The 22,175-nt window shown below is 37.6% G+C and overlaps 1 protein-coding gene across 1 annotated transcript in view; it reads right to left on the bottom strand.

Moving 5' to 3' along the window:
* Positions 1-22,175, bottom strand: part of LOC131951592 (uncharacterized) — a 33,440-nt gene that overhangs the window by 9,642 nt on the left and 1,623 nt on the right. Inside the window, exons 2-3 of the mRNA XM_059313907.1 lie at positions 13,595-13,738; positions 4,781-4,945 (exon numbers count right to left, since the gene is read on the bottom strand). Coding sequence (XP_059169890.1) covers positions 4,781-4,945; positions 13,595-13,738 — 309 coding nt within the window. The remainder of the gene's footprint in view (positions 1-4,780; positions 4,946-13,594; positions 13,739-22,175) is intronic.

Raw genomic sequence — 22,175 nt, forward strand, 5'->3', positions numbered from 1 at the left:
GGGTTAGGGGGTGGGCTTACAACCACCACCACCCCATAGACCCCTCATTAAAAATACTGTCATGGTACCACTGTTACTTATTTAAATCTATTTCTGAATCAGTATATATGTATAATTGTACATGTATGTTTAGAACAGTCATCTTAAAACTGACGCTATGTAAACTGAGTTGGTTATCCCCCCCCCCCCCCCCCCCACCTCACCACCTAAAACGGGACAGACTGTAAAAAATTGTGTAGAGCGACATTAATGTCACAGCTAGGCATACGCTGGGTAGTATAATGGGCCTAAAGTGACAGGGCAGTGGTGAATGAAGTTGAACCCCCCCCCCTCCTCCAACCCACCCCGAACAGATCTTTTAAGTACATTAGGGAAAACGCGTAATGAGGTACCAAAGTACTATGCCGCCAGAATCATAGCTGTTGAAACAGGTAAACTCTGTAAATATTTTTTTTGCAATTGCCAGTAAAGAGGCGTGAGATCAGCACCGTGATCTAACCCATACAGTAGTTAATTTAAAAAATGGAATATTAAACCGTAAGACTATTATTCAGAATGTTCCACATATAAGTTTAAGTTTTTTTTTTGGATTGCAAAGCTTGATTTTATACCAACTCTGATTTCAAAAACTTTCATTTTGCTGTAACATTTAAGCATTTATGATGACAATACATTTAATTCTGATTGTAGACAATATATTTTTGTAAAATCAAATAGTTTAATCTACTATATTACATACTAAAGTAATTATTGATCTGTTTTGACATTTACAATTAAATTTGTGGAAATAAACATATTTATATTAGATAGTGATTATTTCCCTATTTCGTTTGTCTTAATATTCTAGGAATCATTATGTCAAATTTTTTTTTACAAGGATTACAAAACAGATTATATATATATATATATATATATATATATATATATATATATATATATATATATATATATATATATATATATATAATGCTGGAAAAAATTCGACCCTCCATGAGACTATCCTGGCTACTAATGTCTCCAGACAACAATTTAAAAAAATCCCTTTTATTAAAGAAAGATAGAAGTTAAATAGCAAAATGAATAAATGAAATAGAAATCGCAAGTGACTATACATTCACGCCTACCTGGGGCCGCCCTTCATCCATTATAGACTCTAAAGACACCATGGAAAAAACGTGACCACAATTAAGAACTAAAAGCGTACAAGTTCATAAAATTACAAAACCCTAATTAGTTCCTGGGTCCGAGTATTTAAAGATGGAACTAAAATTGTCATAGTTAAAGATGGAACTAAAAATGTTAGTTAAAGATGGAACTATAAATGTCATAGTTAAAGATGGAACAAAATTTTTTATAGTTAAAGATGGAACTAAAATTGTTAGTTAAAGATGGAACTAAAATTGTTAGTTAAAGATGGAACTAAAATTGTTAGTTAAAGATGGAACTAAAATTGTTATAGTTAAAGATGGAACTAAAATTGTTAGTTAAAGATGGAACTAAAATTGTCAGTTAAAGATGGAACTAAAATTGTTATAGTTAAAGATGGAACTAAAAATGTTAGTTAAAGATGGAACTAAAATTGTTAGTTAAAGATGGAACTAAAATTGTTAGTTAAAGATGGAACTAAAATTGTTAGTTAAAGATGGAACTAAAAATGTTAGTTAAAGATGGAACTAAAATTGTTAGTTAAAGATGGAACTAAAATTGTTATAGTTAAAAATGGAACTAAAATTGTTAGTTAAAGATGGAACTAAAATTGTTAGTTAAAGATGGAACTAAAATTGTTAGTTAAAGATGGAACTAAAATTGTTATAGTTGGAACTAAAATTGTTATAGTTAAAGATGGAACTAAAGATGTTATAGCTAAAGATGGACCTTAAACATGTCATAGTTAAAAATGGACCTAAAAAATGTCATACTTATAATCTAAAAATAGACGGTTTTCATTTCGATTGCCACTGGCAGACGCAGATCATTTCAGAGCAATAATCAACAAGACGGAAATATAAGACATGACTTCAAATTGTCTAAGTCAAATAGTTGTTTTGACAAAATCAGTCATGAAGAACTTAATATCCATTGACTGATGATGCTTACATAAAGATCATGCTTACACAAAAATGATATCTACACAAATATGACGCTTACACAAAAATGATATTTACACAAATATGATGCTTACACAAAGATGATATTTACACAAATATGATGCTTACACAAAGATGTTGCCAAGTTAAAGTTTAGTTAGGAGAGTAGGCTGAAGTGGGTATAGAGGCGCACGTGTGTTAGATTAAGGTGCCCTAAAATGTGTAAAAGATCTCATAAGCGACCAAAGCTTTAATTAAGGAAAGCAAACTAGTTTTATTTTCTCATTTTCAGTGACTCCTAATTTTTGAAGTGGAGACGACTAAAAATATTTGCTTGAAAACATCAGTACTCGCGTTATCTGCCTTGTGAAAGCAGCCGTCCGTGACCATATTTAACAGATGACAGCAAGTAATTAATCTTGTTACCTCCCCTAAGTTTCAAACCGCTTAAAAACTTTATCTGCCTCCTAAAAGCGTTCAATAGATTGATCGGCTCTACGGTTGTAAACATTTCCGTGAACCACAGCTCACCAGACAGTTAGGATGATCGCGTCTAACTAGTTATCTACCCTTCTGTTATTGAATATAATAATCTATTGAGTGATTTAATTTTGTTATCTCCCCTAAGTTTCGAAACCGTTTAATCAATTTTTAATGACTAACTAAGCATTAAATTAAATTAATTGAAGTAAAAAAGTAGATAGACTTGTGTTTTCATCGAAATGGAACGTATCTTGAAAGTTTGAACTGAATCGCTGCATTAAAATTGGGTAAAAATTAAGTTACAAGACTTGCTACAAACCCATAAACAAACAAACAGACGTTGCAAACTAATTAAAAGCTTGTAACAAAAAGGTTCACAACAGATGTAAATCATTTTGTTGTTTGGTCGGATTTTGCCTCTCCCCCCCCCCCTTTCCGCATTGGGGGTCAGGTGGTGTTGTAGACCCCCCCCCCCCCCTTGCACTCCAATAATTAACTCTTTTATCTCCACTTTCGCTATTGGTCTTGTACTGTAATACGATTTAAAAAATATAAAATATAATAAGATTGGAAATCTGATATTGTTGCTTTGTCTTTAGAAACAAATGTGTCTGGAGATGATTGCATTAGAACTGGGTCAAAACTGATGGACGGCAGCCATGATGGACTCAAGAAAAGCAGATCATTACAATGTCAAATACTTTCTATATTATGCTGGGGAGTTTGATGGTTTGATATACAAGCTGATCATTACAATGTCAAATACTTTCTATATTATGCTGGGGAGTTTGATGGTTTGATATACAAGCTGATCATTACAATGTCAAATACTTTCTATATTATGCTGGGGAGTTTGATGGTTTGATATACAAGCTGATCATTACAATGTCAAATACTTTCTATATTATGCTGGGGAGTTTGATGGTTTGATATACAAGCTGATCATTACAATGTCAAATACTTTCTATATTATGCTGGGGAGTTTGATGGTTTGATATACAAGGTGATCATTACAATGTCAAATACTTTCTACATTATGCTGGGGAGTTTGATGGTTTGATATACAAGGTGATCATTACAATGTCAAATACTTTCTATATTATGCTGGGGAGTTTGATGGTTTGATATACAAGGTGATCATTACAATGTCAAATACTTTCTATATTATGCTGTGGAGTTTGATGGTTTGATATACAAGGTGATCATTACAATGTCAAATACTTTCTATATTATGCTGGGGAGTTTGATGGTTTGATATACAAGCTGATCATTACAATGTCAAATACTTTCTATATTATGCTGGGGAGTTTGATGGTTTGATATACAAGGTGATCATTACAATGTCAAATACTTTCTATATTATGCTGGGGAGTTTGATGGTTTGATATACAAGGTGATCATTACAATGTCAAATACTTTCTATATTATGCTGGGGAGTTTGATGGTTTGATATACAAGGTGATCATTACAATGTCAAATACTTTCTATATTATGCTGGGGAGTTTGATGGTTTGATACACAAGCTGATCATTACAATGTCAAATACTTTCTATATTATGCTGGGGAGTTTGATGGTTTGATATACAAGCTGATCATTACAATGTCAAATACTTTCTATATTATGCTGGGGAGTTTGATGGTTTGATATACAAGGTGATCATTACAATGTCAAATACTTTCTACATTATGCTGGGGAGTTTGATGGTTTGATATACAAGGTGATCATTACAATGTCAAATACTTTCTATATTATGCTGGGGAGTTTGATGGTTTGATATACAAGCTGATCATTACAATGTCAAATACTTTCTATATTATGCTGGGGAGTTTGATGGTTTGATATACAAGGTGATCATTACAATGTCAAATACTTTCTATATTATGCTGGGGAGTTTGATGGTTTGATATACAAGCTGATCATTACAATGTCAAATACTTTCTATATTATGCTGGGGAGTTTGATGGTTTGATATACAAGGTGATCATTACAATGTCAAATACTTTCTATATTATGCTGGGGAGTTTGATGGTTTGATATACAAGCTGATCATTACAATGTCAAATACTTTCTATATTATGCTGGGGAGTTTGATGGTTTGATATACAAGGTGATCATTACAATGTCAAATACTTTCTATATTATGCTGGGGAGTTTGATGGTTTGATATACAACATGTCAACAGGTAAAGCTAAAATATGATCGCACCTACCTGTCTCGTTCATTTTGATCCGTAGCCATGAAAAGACGTAGTTCCTTTTCCATGTCAACAATAGAGCGTTGACATTGTGATGACAAGTGTCATCATCGCCATCTTGGAGCAGATCTGACCTGCCTTGAGGCACCAACAGAACGCTCCCATTAACTGCCAGATCCTCTGTAACATAAGGTCAATATACAGTAGGGCACTATGTTGTCTCTTCCTAAATATTAGTGAAGGTATCCAACAGATACTAAAGTGACCCAAGCTTTTCGTTATAGTTATTAGAATAGTAGTGAATAATTGATTTTTTTTTTACTTTTTAGTGCATTATTACATAAAAACTTGTTATTTAAACGTTTTTTATTTTTTTTAAATTACAAGCTTTTATTTAATTTGCTTTCTCTGTCGTCAGTCGTCAGTCAGTCTAGATCGAAACGCCCGACCGAAATTACGGGCACTTCTGACATATTCGATTCAAAGTTGGTACGTGGGTCAAAACATGAAGACAATGCAATATGACATTAAATTCTACTTAATTGAAGGCCTAATTAATTTTCCATGATTTTTTAAAATTTCTTTCAATATCCACATAACGAGGTGGGGTGGAGTTCAAAATTCCAACATCCATATCAGCAGTTGGGGTTGATGTCTAAACTTCCAAGGTTAGAATCAATATAAGTAATAACAATATCAATGAAATTATTTATACAATCTGTAAAGTTTAAAACAATTAATGTAATGCACATGTTGAGCAGAGTCATAAGGCGGGTGCGGGGCGGGTATGTGGACCGCAACAAGTTACACTATTTGGGGGAAGGGGTTACACCAGGGTAAAAAGTTTAAAACTAAAATAACCAAGCTTTCTCCGCCTCTAGTTCAATAAGCCGATAATACACTTTCAAAATGCCACATCACGACAAAAGTGTGAAAAAAAACCAAAACGGAAATAGCCTGAAAAAAATATGTTTACTTTAATTTTACTCTTTCACTATCCACTACGCATGTTAACAATCTGAATGTTTATCCTAATATATAAAAGACCATGTGCGCACTTCTCTCTCTCTCTATCTCTCTCTCTCTGTCCAGCCCATGCGAATGGCTATCTTTGTTTCTGTCAATGATCTGATCACTGAGTAACTAATTGATATACCAGCACTTCCTGTGTGGATCACCCGACTAATTCAATGATAATAAGCCTATCTTTTCTTTGCTCCGACTCTAAGAATTTTGAATTTATAAATAGAATAACAAAAGGAATTAACGCTTTATCATTGAGTTTCTCGAGAGAAATACACAAGAGAACGGTAGTTATCATTGACTCTGTCATTGATAATGTCATCGAGTCTTACATAGAAAATAGTGTTTGATCGGCTGCATTTGTTGGCAACGTCTTCAGTATGTTCAGCGATATATGGAGGACTTAAAGGTTCGGACTTTTGTTAAAAATAATATGGCGGATGTTATAAATGTATCAACTAAATATTATTAAAAGAAGAAAAATAAAAATAAAGACATATTTGAATGTAAAAACACATTTCTAACTAAAGTCGTGACAAGAACGCAAAAAAAAAAAACCAATGACGTCACATGACACATGTTTAAACTAAGGAAAGAACACAAAACTAATGGCGTCATCTTCCAATTTTAGAATATAAAGAAATGAACTATTTCATTCAAATTTGATTTAGATCCACTTATCAAGACGTACACTATGTAATATATACAATTTACTTTATCTATTTAAAATCTAGATCTAGATCTAGAGCTACGGAAAAACTAGACTTAAGCCCAGTGACGGATTAAGCGGGGGGGGGGGGCAGAGGGCTGCAGTCAGGGGCCCCCAAATTTCCTTTCCGATCATAATAAATTTCCCTTTAAAGCGAAATTGTTTGTTGTTTTTTTTTTGTTGTTGTTTTTTGGGTTTTTTTTTTAAATTAAAAAAACCCAATGTTTTGATATTTGAATCACAAGCTTAATTCAATTTGTGTTCAAAATATCAAAATTTAGTGTAAATACCAGCTGTCATCATCTCCTACCCATACATTGTTAACATAAAGCCGACGCTCGCTAATATAAATAACCCGGACAGCGTTCGCTTATGACAATAAAATGAGTTGATTTTAGAGTTAAAAACACAAACAGCGGTCGAATTCTGACACATAAGTCTATGATTGACGCCTTTTAAAAAACGCATAGCACTTGAAAGTTATTTAGTCAGATAGCGTCAGATCGTGTAGTAACCAAAATTAAAATAATACAAGTGTTGGGTATATAGTCTAGATTCTGAATTAGGTCTTACTCGCAAGCATCAAGTCAAGCAACATTATTGACCAGCCTTAGCAATCAATGAAAAATGGCCTGACCGTCTTTGCTTACCTACTACACTACTAAGAAAGGTATGAAAGATGCTTTACATTTTTGTTATTAGGAGTGAGGTTTCGGATATTCATTTTTTAAGGTACAGGATATCTAGATCTAGTTATCTTTTATTTTAGGTACAGGCACAGGATATCTAGATCTAGATCTAGTTATTTGGATTAAAACTACCTACATTAATTTCTTAGTTGCCCATTAGGGCCTGGTGAGCATAGGGAATATTAGGTAGAGTTCTCATATTTAGTTGTTCTCAGCAAATGAGACATTCTGATCAGTTCTAGATTTATGCTTAACCTCCTTTAGTAGTTTTAAAAATATGAGATTGATCTGTGTTGGGTGTTCTAGGTACCCATCTGTGTTGGGTGTTCTAGGTACCCATCTGTGTTGGGTGTTCTAAGTACCCATCTGTGTTGGGTGTTCTAAGTACCCATCTGTGTTGGGTGTTCTAGGTACCCATCTGTGTTGAGTGTTCTAGGTACCCATCTGTGTTGGGTGTTCTAGGTACCCATCTGTGTTGGGTGTTCTAGGTACCCATCTGTGTTGGGTGTTCTAGGTACCCATCTGTGTTGGGTGTTCTAGGTACCCATCTGTGTTGGGTGTTCTAGGTACCCATCTGTGTTGGGTGTTCTAGGTACCCATCTGTGTTGGGTGTTCTAGGTACCCATCTGTGTTGGGTGTTCTAGGTACCCATCTGTGTTGAGTGTTCTAGGTACCCATCTGTGTTGAGTGTTCTAGGTACCCATCTGTGTTGGGTGTTCTAGGTACCCATCTGTGTTGGGTGTTCTAGGTACCCATCTGTGTTGAGTGTTCTAGGTACCCATCTGTGTTGGGTGTTCTAGGTACCCATCTGTGTTGGGTGTTCTAAGTACCCATCTGTGTTGGGTGTTCTAGGTACCCATCTGTGTTGGGTGTTCTAGGTACCCATCTGTGTTGAGTGTTCTAGGTACCCATCTGTGTTGGGTGTTCTAGGTACCCATCTGTGTTGGGTGTTCTAGGTACCCATCTGTGTTGGGTGTTCTAAGTACCCATCTGTGTTGGGTGTTCTAGGTACCCATCTGTGTTGGGTGTTCTAGGTACCCATCTGTGTTGGGTGTTCTCCGATTTGAGCCTGGGTTCAGAGCTCAGGACTTTTAGGTCAGCAGACGTGCGTTCTACCATCTATTGTGAACTCGTAACTTTAAATTTAAAAAAAAATAAAAATAGGCCACAAACCATTAGGCCTAATTAATTAGCATGTAATTTCTTTGACGACTAAGATATATTTATCTTAAGAATATAAGAAATCATCAACATATGGAACTAAAACTTTAGACAATTGTGGATACGTGTGGGCGGCGTATGGGTGGAGGTGGGGAGGGCTATGTGGACATCACAATCAATGAATCATACTCTGTATTGTTTATAACATAAACAAAGATGCATTAACAATGTAAGCTTAAAAGCAAATACGGAAGTGCCCGTGTTATTTATACCTAACTCAATGGGCAATTATGTCGCGGCAGATCTATGTAGGCCCTATAATACGGTAACCGACATTTAGGCCTAAATTAGGCCTAGACAGAAATATAAGAAATGAATCTGGGGGAGGGGGGAGTGGGTGGTAGCGTTAAGCCTGGAGAGCGAGGGAGGGGGAGGTTAGGCGCGCGTACGTGGTGGTGTCCCGCATGGTCCCCATGTAGAGAATTATATATAGATATAGATATAGATATAGATATAGATATAGATATAGATGTAGATGTAGATGTAGATGTAGATGTAGATGTAGATGTAGATGTAGATGTAGATGTAGATGTAGATGTAGATGTAGATGTAGATGTAGATGTAGATGTAGATGTAGATGTAGATGTAGATGTAGATGTAGATGTAGATGTAGATGTAGATGTAGATGTAGATGTAGATGTAGATGTAGATGTAGATGTAGATGTAGATGTAGATGTAGATGTAGATGTAGATGTAGATGTAGATGTAGATGTAGATGTAGATGTAGATGTAGATGTAGATGTAGATGTAGATGTAGATGTAGATGTAGATGTAGATGTAGATTTAGATATAGATATAGATATAGATATAGATATAGATATAGATATAGATATAGATATAGATATAGATGTGAGCGGCTGGAGTGTATTTTTATTATTTGTAACTTAGAAGGCGAATGTATCGTTTCGTTTCATGTCGTAAATTGTTCGTATTTTTTTAGTTGTGTAGTCCCGTATTATGGCGCCGCTGTCTCACTGTTTATGTCCCTGGTTATAGCTAGTTTATATATATTTCGTTTATATTGTTGTCATTGTTTATAGTAAGTGTCTTTTTATAATATTCTATTGCATGTTTCGTCGTGTTTGGTTTGTTATCCGTGAATTAGGGACTATTTGTTTACGTGTAGCGTGTGAGGTGTGTGGAAGTCGGGTTCCGGCTTGTTCAACTCTAGCTTTTGTGTGTAAAGCTGCGGTGAAGGGAGCAGGCAGTCTCTCTGGTCATCGGGTGAAAAGAATAGCAAATTCGCACCATCCAGCCATATTTATTTTGTGTTTGTGTTCGTCGTAGTCCTGGACGTAGTCCGAAATTGGGTGTTGTGTTTGATGTAAAAAGTTTGTTTCGTTTGGTTCTGTTTTGTGTCAGTTTATATCTATTCTTTTTTTATAACTTTTGGTTCCATGCAATAAATTTTATTAACTGTAAAAGTTTTTGTTTTATTTTAGTAGCTTATTATTTAGACTAAGGTTAGGGTTCAACCACTGTGGGTTCTACCACGGTTGCACTGACCGGACAGATTAGTTAGTTAAGCCTAGAAGGGTAGATTTTTAGGTATCCCCCCCCTAGCAGGGCTTACAAATTGGTAGCACGAGTGGGGTCAGTGCTTTAGTCTAGTTAAATTTTTGTTTTTTTGCTAGGGCTAGGTGTAGCTTAGTTAAATTTTTTGTTTTTGATAGGCCCTTTTTGGAACCATATGTGTTTAGTTTTTGTTTAATGTAGGGATTGTTTGTAGTCTTAACACCCAATTCGGACGAGATGGCGGAGGTGGCACAAACCATCAGCATCGTTCCACCCAGGGAGATCCTCATCCGGAAGTTTCATGGGGACAGCCACGGCTATGAGGTGGAACGATTCATTGACGAGGTCCAGTCTCTCTGGAGGGCCAGAAGAGACGTCTCAGTGGAAGAGAGGAAGGACCTTCTCTGGCAGTACCTGGGGGAAGCTGTGAGAGAAGAACTGAGCTGCAGGGGAGATGACCTGCAACGTGACCCAGAGGCCTCCATCAGGCTCCTCCGAGAAGTCTATGGGGAGAAGAGGAGCGTCTCCCAGCTAATGGCGCAACTCCAAATGGTTGTGCAGGGCCAACACGAGTCGGTGAGGGCCTACTCGCACCGCCTGCACAGGGCCTTCAAGGCCCTTGTGGCCAGACAGGGCACCCTGCAAGTCCCTCAGACGAATGCTGAGTTCCTAAGGGACCAGTTTATGGAAAAGCTGAGCCAGTCCTCAGTCAGACGTCAGTTGCAAGAACAGAACTAGTTTTCAGGGACCCTAAGATCCCCTTCCTGGCCATACGGGATGCGGCCATTCGATGGTCTGGAGACGAGGACCCAGGGACAGAACCTGCCTATGTGGCAGCTCTACATGCCCGCCCCAAGGAAGAACCCACCCTGCCCAGGTCTAAGCTGGAAGACAGGGTGGACAAGCTCGCAGAGCAGCTATCGGCTCTGTTGACTCAGTTGGCACAGAACCCTCAAGTGTCATCTAGCCGAAGGGTACCCCGCCGACGTCCAGAGGCGGAAACAAGAATGTGTTACAATTGTAACCAGCAAGGTCACCTCGCCCGCAATTGTCGAAACTCAAAGAAGCAGGAGGCCGCAGTGATTCAGAGTCTTACTACTGCTGGTGGGCAGAGCCCAAGCTCCACCATTCACAAGCTGGCTGGACAGTGCCCCACCCTGACTGTGTATTTACAAGGTGTACCGGTGACGGCCGTTATAGACAGTGGTTCACAAGTCAGCACGGTCACTGAAACATTTTGTAACAGGAGCCTCAAGAACATTATCCTGAGAACAGACACACCCCTGTCCTTGAGGGCAGCAAATGGGTTGGCCATCCCATACAATGGCTATTTTATTACTGACCTGGAGATCAACAAGGAAGAAATACGCGACAAGGGGTTCCTTGTGATAAAGGATCCAGTGGGTGGCTCATCAGCTCCACCCTGTTTGTTGGGCATGAATGTTCTCCAGGACCTGACCACATTGGCCCACCTGATCAAGCCCCCAGGGGTGACACCGAAGGTATGGCGAGGGGACAAGGTCCTCTGCCCCCGCGAAAGGACTCTGGTGTCTGCCAAGAGTGTACCAACCATTCAGGCGACGAAAGGAGACCCCGGAATGAAGGACGACAAGGTGGTACAGCCATTAGACCAACCTTTTCACCCAGATCCGTCAGTGGTATCAGGCCCAACATCCTGCCTACGCGCCAGCATAACCAGTGTAAAGGTGGACCAATCTGAGGAACTAGAGGCAATGGTTCCACCTAACCCATCCTTAATTAAGGCACCGGGTGGTGGTGCTGGGGGATGCCCCCAGACAGAGTCGAGCAAGAAGGACAAGCAGGTCAAAAAGGCACCTGTAGCTGAACTGGCCATAGGCGATCTGGTCCTTCTGAGACAACCCCCACTAGGCAGACGCAAAATGACAGACCTGGACGACCCGACAGTTTACGTCGTGGTCGAAGTACCTCCGATCACCGGCGGGTGTTACGCCATTAAAAAGAAAGATGGCCCTTCTGGCACCCGCCGGGTGGCCAGCACCCAGATCAGGAGATATGTGCCTCCCCGGGCTCAACCACCCTCCCCAAGGCCGGTCAAAGTGATACCGCCGGCTACTCCAGGCTACAGCCACATAATTTATAAGGTCCAATTGCCGGGGACCAGAGCAGCCGGTAACCCCACAGTACCTGACATACCTCTGCGTAGGTCGGTCAGGGAGCGCAGAGTCCCTAGTAGGCTAGACTTGTGATTGTGCCCTGTGGGCTGATTTTTTTGACAATGTTTTTTTGTAAAATTTATGATCGTGCCCTGTGGGCTGATTTTTTTGCAAGTTCTTTTGCAAAGTTTTGTTTTTTGTAACATGTATGATTATGCCCTGTGGGCTGATTTTCTGGCAAAGATTGTTTTTTTGTAAAATTTATGATTGTGCCCGGTGGGCTGATTTTTTTTGCAAGTTCTTCCTGCAAAGTTTTTTTGTAACATTTATGATTATGCCCTGTGGGCTGTTTTTTTCAAGTTTGTTAGCTTGCGGTGACCGCAAGCTTTAGGGGGCGTGTATGTGAGCGGCTGGAGTGTATTTTTATTATTTGTAACTTAGAAGGCGAATGTATCGTTTCGTTTCATGTCGTAAATTGTTCGTATTTTTTTAGTTGTGTAGTCCCGTATTATGGCGCCGCTGTCTCACTGTTTATGTCCCTGGTTATAGCTAGTTTATATATATTTCGTTTATATTGTTGTCATTGTTTATAGTAAGTGTCTTTTTATAATATTCTATTGCATGTTTCGTCGTGTTTGGTTTGTTATCCGTGAATTAGGGACTATTTGTTTACGTGTAGCGTGTGAGGTGTGTGGAAGTCGGGTTCCGGCTTGTTGAACTCTAGCTTTTGTGTGTAAAGCTGCGGTGAAGGGAGCAGGCAGTCTCTCTGGTCATCGGGTGAAAAGAATAGCAAATTCGCACCATCCAGCCATATTTATTTTGTGTTTGTGTTCGTCGTAGTCCTGGACGTAGTCCGAAATTGGGTGTTGTGTTTGATGTAAAAAGTTTGTTTCGTTTGGTTCTGTTTTGTGTCAGTTTATATCTATTCTTTTTTTATAACTTTTGGTTCCATGCAATAAATTTTATTAACTGTAAAAGTTTTTGTTTTATTTTAGTAGCTTATTATTTAGACTAAGGTTAGGGTTCAACCACTGTGGGTTCTACCACGGTTGCACTGACCGGACAGATTAGTTAGTTAAGCCTAGAAGGGTAGATTTTTAGGTATCCCCCCCCTAGCAGGGCTTACATAGATATAGATATAGATATAGATATAGATATAGATATAGATATAGATAGATATATAGATCATTTGGTTTTAATTTTTCTAGGTATTGGTAGTCTAAGTTATTTTAAATGTGTAGGATTTTTAAGCTATTTAGTTATTTCTTTGCTTTGTCACTAATATTGTTAAACGTGTAGTAAAGCACATTGCGTTTTGACCCATAACTATTTTATAAAATATTTTTCTCAAACAATTAGTTTAACATTAAAATAAATAGGCCTATAATTCACGCCTAACGGGTACCGACGACTGGTGATATTGTAAAGCTTTAAGAGTTGAACTAGATATTACTCACGTAAAGCCTTAAAATAAGAGTTGACATAGATATTACTCACGTAAAGCCTTAAAATAAGAGTTGACATAGATATTACTCACGAAACTGGCAATTAGCGCCGAACCATCCTGTCTGACATTTATCATTTTCTAGACATGATCCGTTAATGTGACATCTGTCAGTGGCACAGTGACACTTGTACTGACACGATGAGCCGAACCAACCCTCTTGACAGGCTGTTGACACTAAACAAAACATGAGATTAGGTAGGGGAGGGTAGGGAAGGGTAGGGAAGGCTAGGGTTAGGGTTAGGGTTAGGGTTAGGGTTAGGGTTAGGGTTAGGGTTAGGGTTAGGGTTAGGGTTAGGGTTAGGGTTAGGGTTAGGGTAGGGTAGGGTAGGGTAGGGTATGTTAGGGTAGGGTAGGGTATGTTAGGGTAGGGTAGGGTATGTTAGGGTAGGGTAGGGTAGGGTATGGTGTGGTGCGGTACGGTACGGTACGGTATGGAACGGTATGGTATGGTATGGTATGGTATGGTATGGTATGGTATGGTATGGTATGGTATGGTATGGTATGGTATGGTATGGTATGGTATGGTATGGTATGGTATGGCATGGCATGGCATGGCATGGCATGGCATGGCATGGCATGGCATGGCATGGCATGGCATGGTATGGTATGGTATGGTATGGTATGGTATGGTATGGTATGGTATGGGTAGGATAGGATAGGGTAGGGTAGGGTAGGGTAGGGTAGGGTAGGGTAAGTTGGGCAGGGTAAGGTAGGTAGGGTAGGGTAGGGTAGGATAGGATAGGGTAGGGTATGGTAGGGTAGGGTAGGGTAGGGTAGGGTAGGGTAGGGTAGGGTAGGGTAGGGAAGGGTAGGGTAGGGTAGGGTAGGGTAGGGTAGGGTAGGGAAGGGTAGGGTAGGGTAGGGTAGGGTAGGGTAGGGTAGGGTATGGTAAGTTGGGCAGGGTAAGGTAGGTAAGGTAGGGTAGGGTTAGGGTTGTGGTTCGGGTCTAGGGTTAGGGTTGTGGTTCGGGTCTAGGGTTCGTGTTGTTTATTGTGACATAATCTGCAAGTAATGTTCCCTCCGTACTCTTCGTCTGCTTCATTGGCTGTTTCGCATATTGCATGGATTTCATTGCCACAGGATCCACAAGAATGTTCTGCACTACAATATTTTTCACAAACTATACATAATATGTTGGCCACACTATTGTCACGCAACTGGTCTGGACGTTCCGCCACGGCAGTAGATGTGTTAGCTGAGGATGTCGCTGTATTAAGTGAGCGGCTGGAGTGTTGTCATTATTTTTTATATGTAACTTAAAAGGCGAATGTATCGTTTCGTTTCATGTTGTGAAATGTTCGTACTTTTTAGTTGTGTAGTCCCGTATTATGGTGCCGCTGTGTAACTGTTTATGTCCCTGTTTACAGCTAGTTTGTATATATTTTTTTTATATTGTTGTCAATGTTTATCTTAAGTGTCTTTTTGTATAGTTCTGTCGTATGTTTCGTGGCGTGTTGTTTGTTATCTGTGACTATTTGTTTACGTGTAGTGTGTGAGGTGTGTGAAAGTCAGTTTCCGGCGTGGTGTTTGATTCACTTTTGGATGTTGTGCAGATGAAGTGAGGAAGTCAGATCTTGGACCATCCGAGGCATCAAAGTCAGGGAACGCCATCAAACTGTTGCATTTAGTGAATCTAATTCTTGTAAGCCTGGACGGTAGTCTGAAATTGTGTGTTTTGTTCCGTTAAAGTCTGTTTTGTTTAGTCGTGTTTTAAGTTTTGTTTTGTGTATGTAGTTTTTTTATTTTTTATTTTTTACTTTCTCGTATATACGAAGTATAGAGAAAGTATTGTAATCGTGCACAAAAATCACTTGAAATTTTAACAATTTTCACCGTATTACACCTCAGTCCTTCATCACATTCGAAGTATGGAGAACTTATTTTAATCGGGCAAAAATTATCAATCCAGATTTATCAAAATTAAGAGGTTTTATGCGTAATCCAGTCTGAAAAACTGGGCTTTGCAATTCTGTCCGTATGTCTGTGTGTCTGTGTGTGTGTCTGTCTGTCCGTGTGTAAACACGATAACTTGAGTACCGTCATAGCTAGGTTGATGAAATTTCATATATAAGTATTTTATCAAAATCGTAGATCCGTATCAACTTTTGAGCGATTTCCGATAACCGGAAGTGGTACTTTTTCTACTTTGAATTTTTCAAAAGCCTATAACTTGAGTACTATTTCAGATAGATAAATGAAATTTCACATGTAAGTAAAAGATCTAATTCTCTACCTTCTGTTAAATTTTGAGTAATTTCCATTGACCGGAAGTAGTAATTTACGCTACTTCCGATTTCTCAAAAAACTAATGTAAATTTTTAAAGTACTAATAATATTGCGCACTATTATGCACTTTTTTATTTGACGTTCATTTGGTGTGCAATTCTTTTGTCTACGAGATTTTATTCTATTTTTAAAACTTTAAGTATTTAAAATGGATTAAAAATCATGTCTATAGCCTGAGTTCCCATCCCCTGTTGTTTTATATAAGAATATTCGAGAAAGTTTAGGGGAGATCACTCCCGGTTTATTTCATTTTTATTATCGGTTCCATTTGTTTAATAAATTTAATAAATTGTTACAGTTTTTTTTTTGTTTTTATTTAGACTAAGGTTAAGGATAAGATTTTTTATTTAGACTAAGGTTAAGGATAAGATCTTTTATTCAGACTAAGGTTAAGGATAAGATCTTTTATTCAGACTAAGGTTAAGGATAAGATTTTTTTATTTGGACTAAGGTTAAGGATAAGATTTAACCACCGTGGGTTTCACCACGGTTGCACTGACCAGATTAGTTAGATAAGCCTAGAAGGTTAGTAGAATAGTTAGCCCCCCTAGCAGGGCTTACAAATATGGAAACCCCCATTTCTTGTTAATGTTCTCAAGATCTTCCTCAGTAACTAAATTATCGAGAACCTCTCTTGGTAGGTTTGAAGTGTTAAGTGTACAAAAAAAAAAAGGCTTCGTATGGCGATTGTTGGATTCCTTGGTGAAAAGAACGATTTTTCATAAATTGAATAAATTTGAGACTCTTAGCCCAATGAGCTGATTCATTTGTCTGCATCAATGTCATCATCATATTTTGAAAATCTAGGTTGGCACGTTCTTCTGAACCTTGGCTTTGGCTATGCCTTGGTTTTCCCTGAACTAGTTTAATTTCAGGCCACATTTCCTTTAGTTTAGAAATTAATATTGGCAGCCATCTGGTATGTCTGTCTCTTGGTCTTACGGCCCTTTTGGTCCATGTCGCATTGCATATACAAACAATACGTAACTCACAATGTAAGTGCACCTAGAATATTGAAAATGCGATCTCAACTTAGTCTAGATAGGACATTGGCCGCACTTCGGGCTTTGACCGTAATATATATATATATATATATATATATATATATATATATATATATATATATATATATACATGGGTCCATGACAAATAATCTCAGGACAAATGATCAACCTATCTGTAACGGTACTGAATATATCGTGTTCACAGACACACATCCACACACGAACACAGACATACGGACAGAGTTGCGAAACTATGTTTTCCGACTCAAGGAGTGTACGATTACAATACTTCCTTTATACTTCGTATACGAGAAAGTAAAAATGAACGGCCCATAGGGCAGATGTGGTATATTTTGTTTATATATATATATATATATATATATATATATATATATATATATATATATATATATATATATATATATATATATATATATATATATATATATATATATATATATATATATATATATATATCAGTAGCGTACGCAGGGGGGGAGCAGGGGGAGCGGCCGCTCCCCCTCTGGCGATTTTCAGCAAAGTGGCGCCTTTTTTGAAACAATGATATTTGTTAAAAAAAATTTTGGTCGGCACATCTATGTAAATCACAAGATTTCTTTTCATGCAGCAATTAAGCATTATTGTACTAGTTTAGTAGTGTCTACGTTTGCAACACGTAATAACAGCTGCATCAGTTTGCCATTCTAAAAATAACCATTACGATGCATTGCAATTTTAAAAAACCTCTACGGTAGTACCACTTGGCAAGAGGGGTGTTAAGTTTAAGGCAACTGTATAATGTATTTGCTTACGAATAATTGAATTAGAAAATGTTATACATAAAACTTCACACATAATTACTTTATATATACAGTTTGAATCGTGTGATTAATTAAAAAAATTACAATACAGAAACAAGTACAACTGATGTGGCACCTCTATTCAAATTTACTTATGAGCAAACTGCGTAGTGGTGGGGAAATTTTGACGTTATCACGATGAAGTAGTATTCTTACAGTTTGGGCGATAGTGATTACGATTACAAATTATATGAAACTGTTACAACCCCCCTCCCCCATGGACCCCTCTGTAAAAAAAAATATTTTCATAATACCACTGCTACTTATTTAATCTATTTCTGTAATATATATCTGTGTAATATAATATTTTTGTAATATATGTGTATGTTTAGAACAGTCATCTAAAAACTGACGCTATGTTCACTCTGAGTTAGTTATCTCCCCCCCCCTCACCACCACAATCGTGTAGAGCGACATTAATGTCACACCAAGATATAAACTGGGTTGGATAATTGACCTAAAGTGAAACAGACAGTGGTGAATGAAGTTGAACCCCCCCCCCCCCCCCCCCCCCCCCCCACCCCCCAACCCACCCCGAACTGATCTGTTAAGTACATGTAAAAAAAACGGGTAATGATGTACCAAAGTACAGAAAATTAGCTTTTTAAACGTAAAACTCTGTGAATATTGTTTTTGCAATTACCAGTAAAAAGGTGTGTGAGCAATACAGTGATCTAACCCATACCTATCACTATGTTAAAAAATGATCTTTAAGGAACACAAAGAAGCAGTAGTTCATTAAAATAAATGATCTGAACTAAAAGACCAATAATTAGTTAAACGTAGGCTGTTATTCCAAATGTTTTTCTGTTACTTCAAAAAGCGTGGTTTTATACCAACTCTGATTTTAAAACCTTGCATTATGCTGTAATACTTTAGCATTTATGATGACGATATATTTAATTCTGATTATAGACAAAAATATTTTGTAAACACAAATAGTGTTAAACAATTTCATTATAATCTAAAGTAATTATTTATTTGTTTTGACATTTATAATTAAATGTGTAGATATATACATATTTATATTAAGAGAGTGATTATTTCCCCTATTTCGCTTGTCTTAAATAATTTCCCAGGAATTATTATGTAAGAAATTTGTTTCACAAGAATTTCAAAACAGATTTTGTTACGTTCATTGTTTTTGGTTGTAGTGTGTGTAATTTTTTTTTTGTTTAGATTGATACAATTTTTGTTTTGTCGGCCTACATTGTGTGTTTTTTCTTATTTCTTCAGAGAGCTACATTCAATTTATTTTACATCATAGCGAAGTAATGACACACAGCTAGTAATTATATATGCAGGTTATTAAACATCAATTTTGTGTTCGAAAAAAATGTAAAAAAAAATTCTTTATATATATATATATATATATATATATATATATATATATATATATATATATATATATATATATATATATATATATATATATATAAAATACACGTATATAGAACGTGTTAAAAAATTTGGCGCCTTTTTTTGCTCTTTTCGCTCCCCCTACAACGAAAACCTGGATACGCCTCTGATATATATATATATATCGATGGCCTCGGTCGCAAACCGTCTTTACTCTAAAAAAAAAATTCGATTTTCTTTTTTTTTACATATTTCAAAAGCCAGTATGATTCCCTATGCCTGAAAATATAAAAATCTGTAGAATGATTATCGAGATATAATCATTTGAACAAACCTCCTATTATTTCAAGCGCTAAAAATCTCGGCGCAAAACGAATATATTATTAGTACACTTTTGATCGGAAACGCAGTCGCACACCGCAATCACACAATTTTACACCACAGCAGTCACAGTACTTATAGCCGTTATAGGTCAGTAGCGTAGCGGGGGGGGGGGGGACATATGTCACCGGGCGCCGACCTTAGGGGGCGCCAAAATGGGTTGGAAAAATAAAATGAAAGGTTGAGTGGGGTGCAAATCGAAATCTCGAGGGGGTTGGTGCAAATCGAAAGTTTGAGATGGGGGGGGGGGGGGGGGCGTGCAAATCGAAAAGTTTGTCCCCGGGCGCCGGGAAGGGTCGCTACGCCTCTGTTATATGTAAGGATATTTGACTAATTATGTTCAGCTATTCTATTGCATTTTATCATTTTAAAGAATAATAAACAAATAGTATTTGTTTAATATAGCCTATTTCCAGATTTCCAATGACCAAACTGATTTGTTAACAATTTTTAGGCTAACACAATGCTTTGAAACTAGATCTTAATTCTAGAATTTAGAATCTAAATATCAATCAAAACAATATTATTCGAATTATATTTCCACTAGATTGTGCAATAAATTTAATTATTTTTAATTCACTACTAGCTTTAGATTGAGGGTTTATCTACGTGTTAAGAAATGTTTTTATAGTAGGTTACAAAATGTTTGCCGTACATGTACATGGTTAGTTGTCTTTAATAAATGCTTTTATGATTAATTTTTCAACACGCCAGCCTCTCTCAATAGACCAGCCTCTCAACATACCAGCCTCTCTCAACTATATATATATATATATATATGACAACGTAAAAACTTACTAGTACTTTTTAAGCCTTTGATTTAATTTCATAATGCTCTTACATCGAAGCGAAATTTCCGATCTCTCGAATTCGTATTACGCATGGAAATTTTAGATTTGATTTTCTTTTCAACAGGTCAAATGCTAGATACAGTTTGAATTTATAAACATTAGAAAACTACCGGCACAAAGAGATAAGGCTGTCGGCCTTGATTACTTGATTCTCTTTTCAGTCTTGAGATTTCCTCAAGAAAACTGAAGGTAAGAACTAAGAATCAGCTAATAAATCAACTGCGTGCTAATCTATTAACAGTTTAGGGGTCATCCATAAATGACGTCACGCTTTTAAAAACGATTTTTACCCCCCCCCCTCCGTCACACGTCGTCACAAAAAGCCAGACCCCCCCCCCCCTAAAATGACGTCACACCTCAGGCTCAAAATTGCAGTTGAATTTTTTTTAAAACATCGATATTTTTCTAAAATCTTGTCAGAACTCTGTCAAAATAGAGTATTTTAATAAATTCCTATTACAATTTATTAAAACAGTTTTCTAAAACGAGAAATAACGTCTAAAATTCGTTTTCTAACATTGCTTTTTTATAATGCAAAAGTTTGACGTCGCACCATCTGAACCCCCCCCCCCCCCCCACCCCCCTCCCCCTCATCACACACCGTCACAAAATTACGGACCCCCTCCCCCCTATGAGCGTGACGTCATTTATGGACGACCCCTTATCTGCTTCATATCTTAACATTGGATTATATGTTTATTTAATTTATTAACTTGCCAAATATGACCGTAAGGGGAAATAAAAAGGAAAAAGAACATTTACTATTTATAATTTGAAATAACAAGAATAAAAAGAATTGAATTTTAGTTTCTTCAAAGTGTGATAGAATAAGACCAAAGTCCTGTTACCAAACATTTTATCAATAGTCTTATTGTTCAAGTGTTATTTATAGAATTAAAACATTCTACCATTGTATTACTAACCAGGCTATAGGCAGAGGAAATATAATCGGCGGATTGACATTCTTTTGACAATGGAAGCTTTTACGCTTAAATTCCTCTTTTGCCTGCATTAAAATTGTGACAGCTGCTTTATTAGAAGTAAATTAGGCTCGATTAATATAGAACAGTGTATTAGTCTCCAACATACACGTAGTTACACGAGCAGATATATGTGACATGTGCCAAGCAGAGTTTCTTCCAGGCATCTCTTAGGGGGGAGGGCTTCCCCCCCCCCCCCCAAGGAAGAACGACTACCGCCCCCCCCCCCCCGAACGAAATGAAATTTGTATAGAAAATATATACTTTTAACAGTGTCCGCCCCCCCCCCCCCCCCGAAAACTTCAAGTGCCCCCCGGAGAAAAAAGTCTGGAACAAACACTGGTAGCAAGTAAGTTCGGGCTCGAGTTTGTAGGGCGTTTCTGAGGCGTATCGACCCATTCCGGCACCCGAGGCGAACTATCAATGTTGCGCCCTCCTATAAAAACTTTGTTATTTACATTAGCCCCCCCCCCCTCTCCCCGAGTGCAATGCAGGGTATGTCTATAAAGCCAAGTAGCATTTTCTTACATTCGACTGTGCATAATGCAGTAATACTACTCGGAACAAATTTGGCACCCCCTTTAATCGTGGCTCCCAGCGGCTGCCCCACCCGCCCTCCCCTTAGCTAAGTTAGCTACGCCTCTAGATCGACTCTGTCATTTCAAGTCGGGGATAGTAAAGACCACGTTATCCCAATAAATGTTAAGCTCCAATCACGTTATCCCAATAAATGTTAAGCTCCAATCACGTTATCCCAATAAATGTTAAGCTCCAATCACGGTATCCCAATAAATGTTAAGCTCCAATCACGGTATCCCAATATATGCTAAGCTCCCATAAATTGCGCTCTGTTGTAATCACTATCTGGTTTTCATGTCTAGACCTTTGGT

Source organism: Physella acuta, unplaced genomic scaffold, assembly GCF_028476545.2.
Source record: "Physella acuta isolate Inbredline_101_S28 unplaced genomic scaffold, ASM2847654v3 ptg000814l, whole genome shotgun sequence".
NCBI lineage: Eukaryota > Metazoa > Mollusca > Gastropoda > Physidae > Physella > Physella acuta.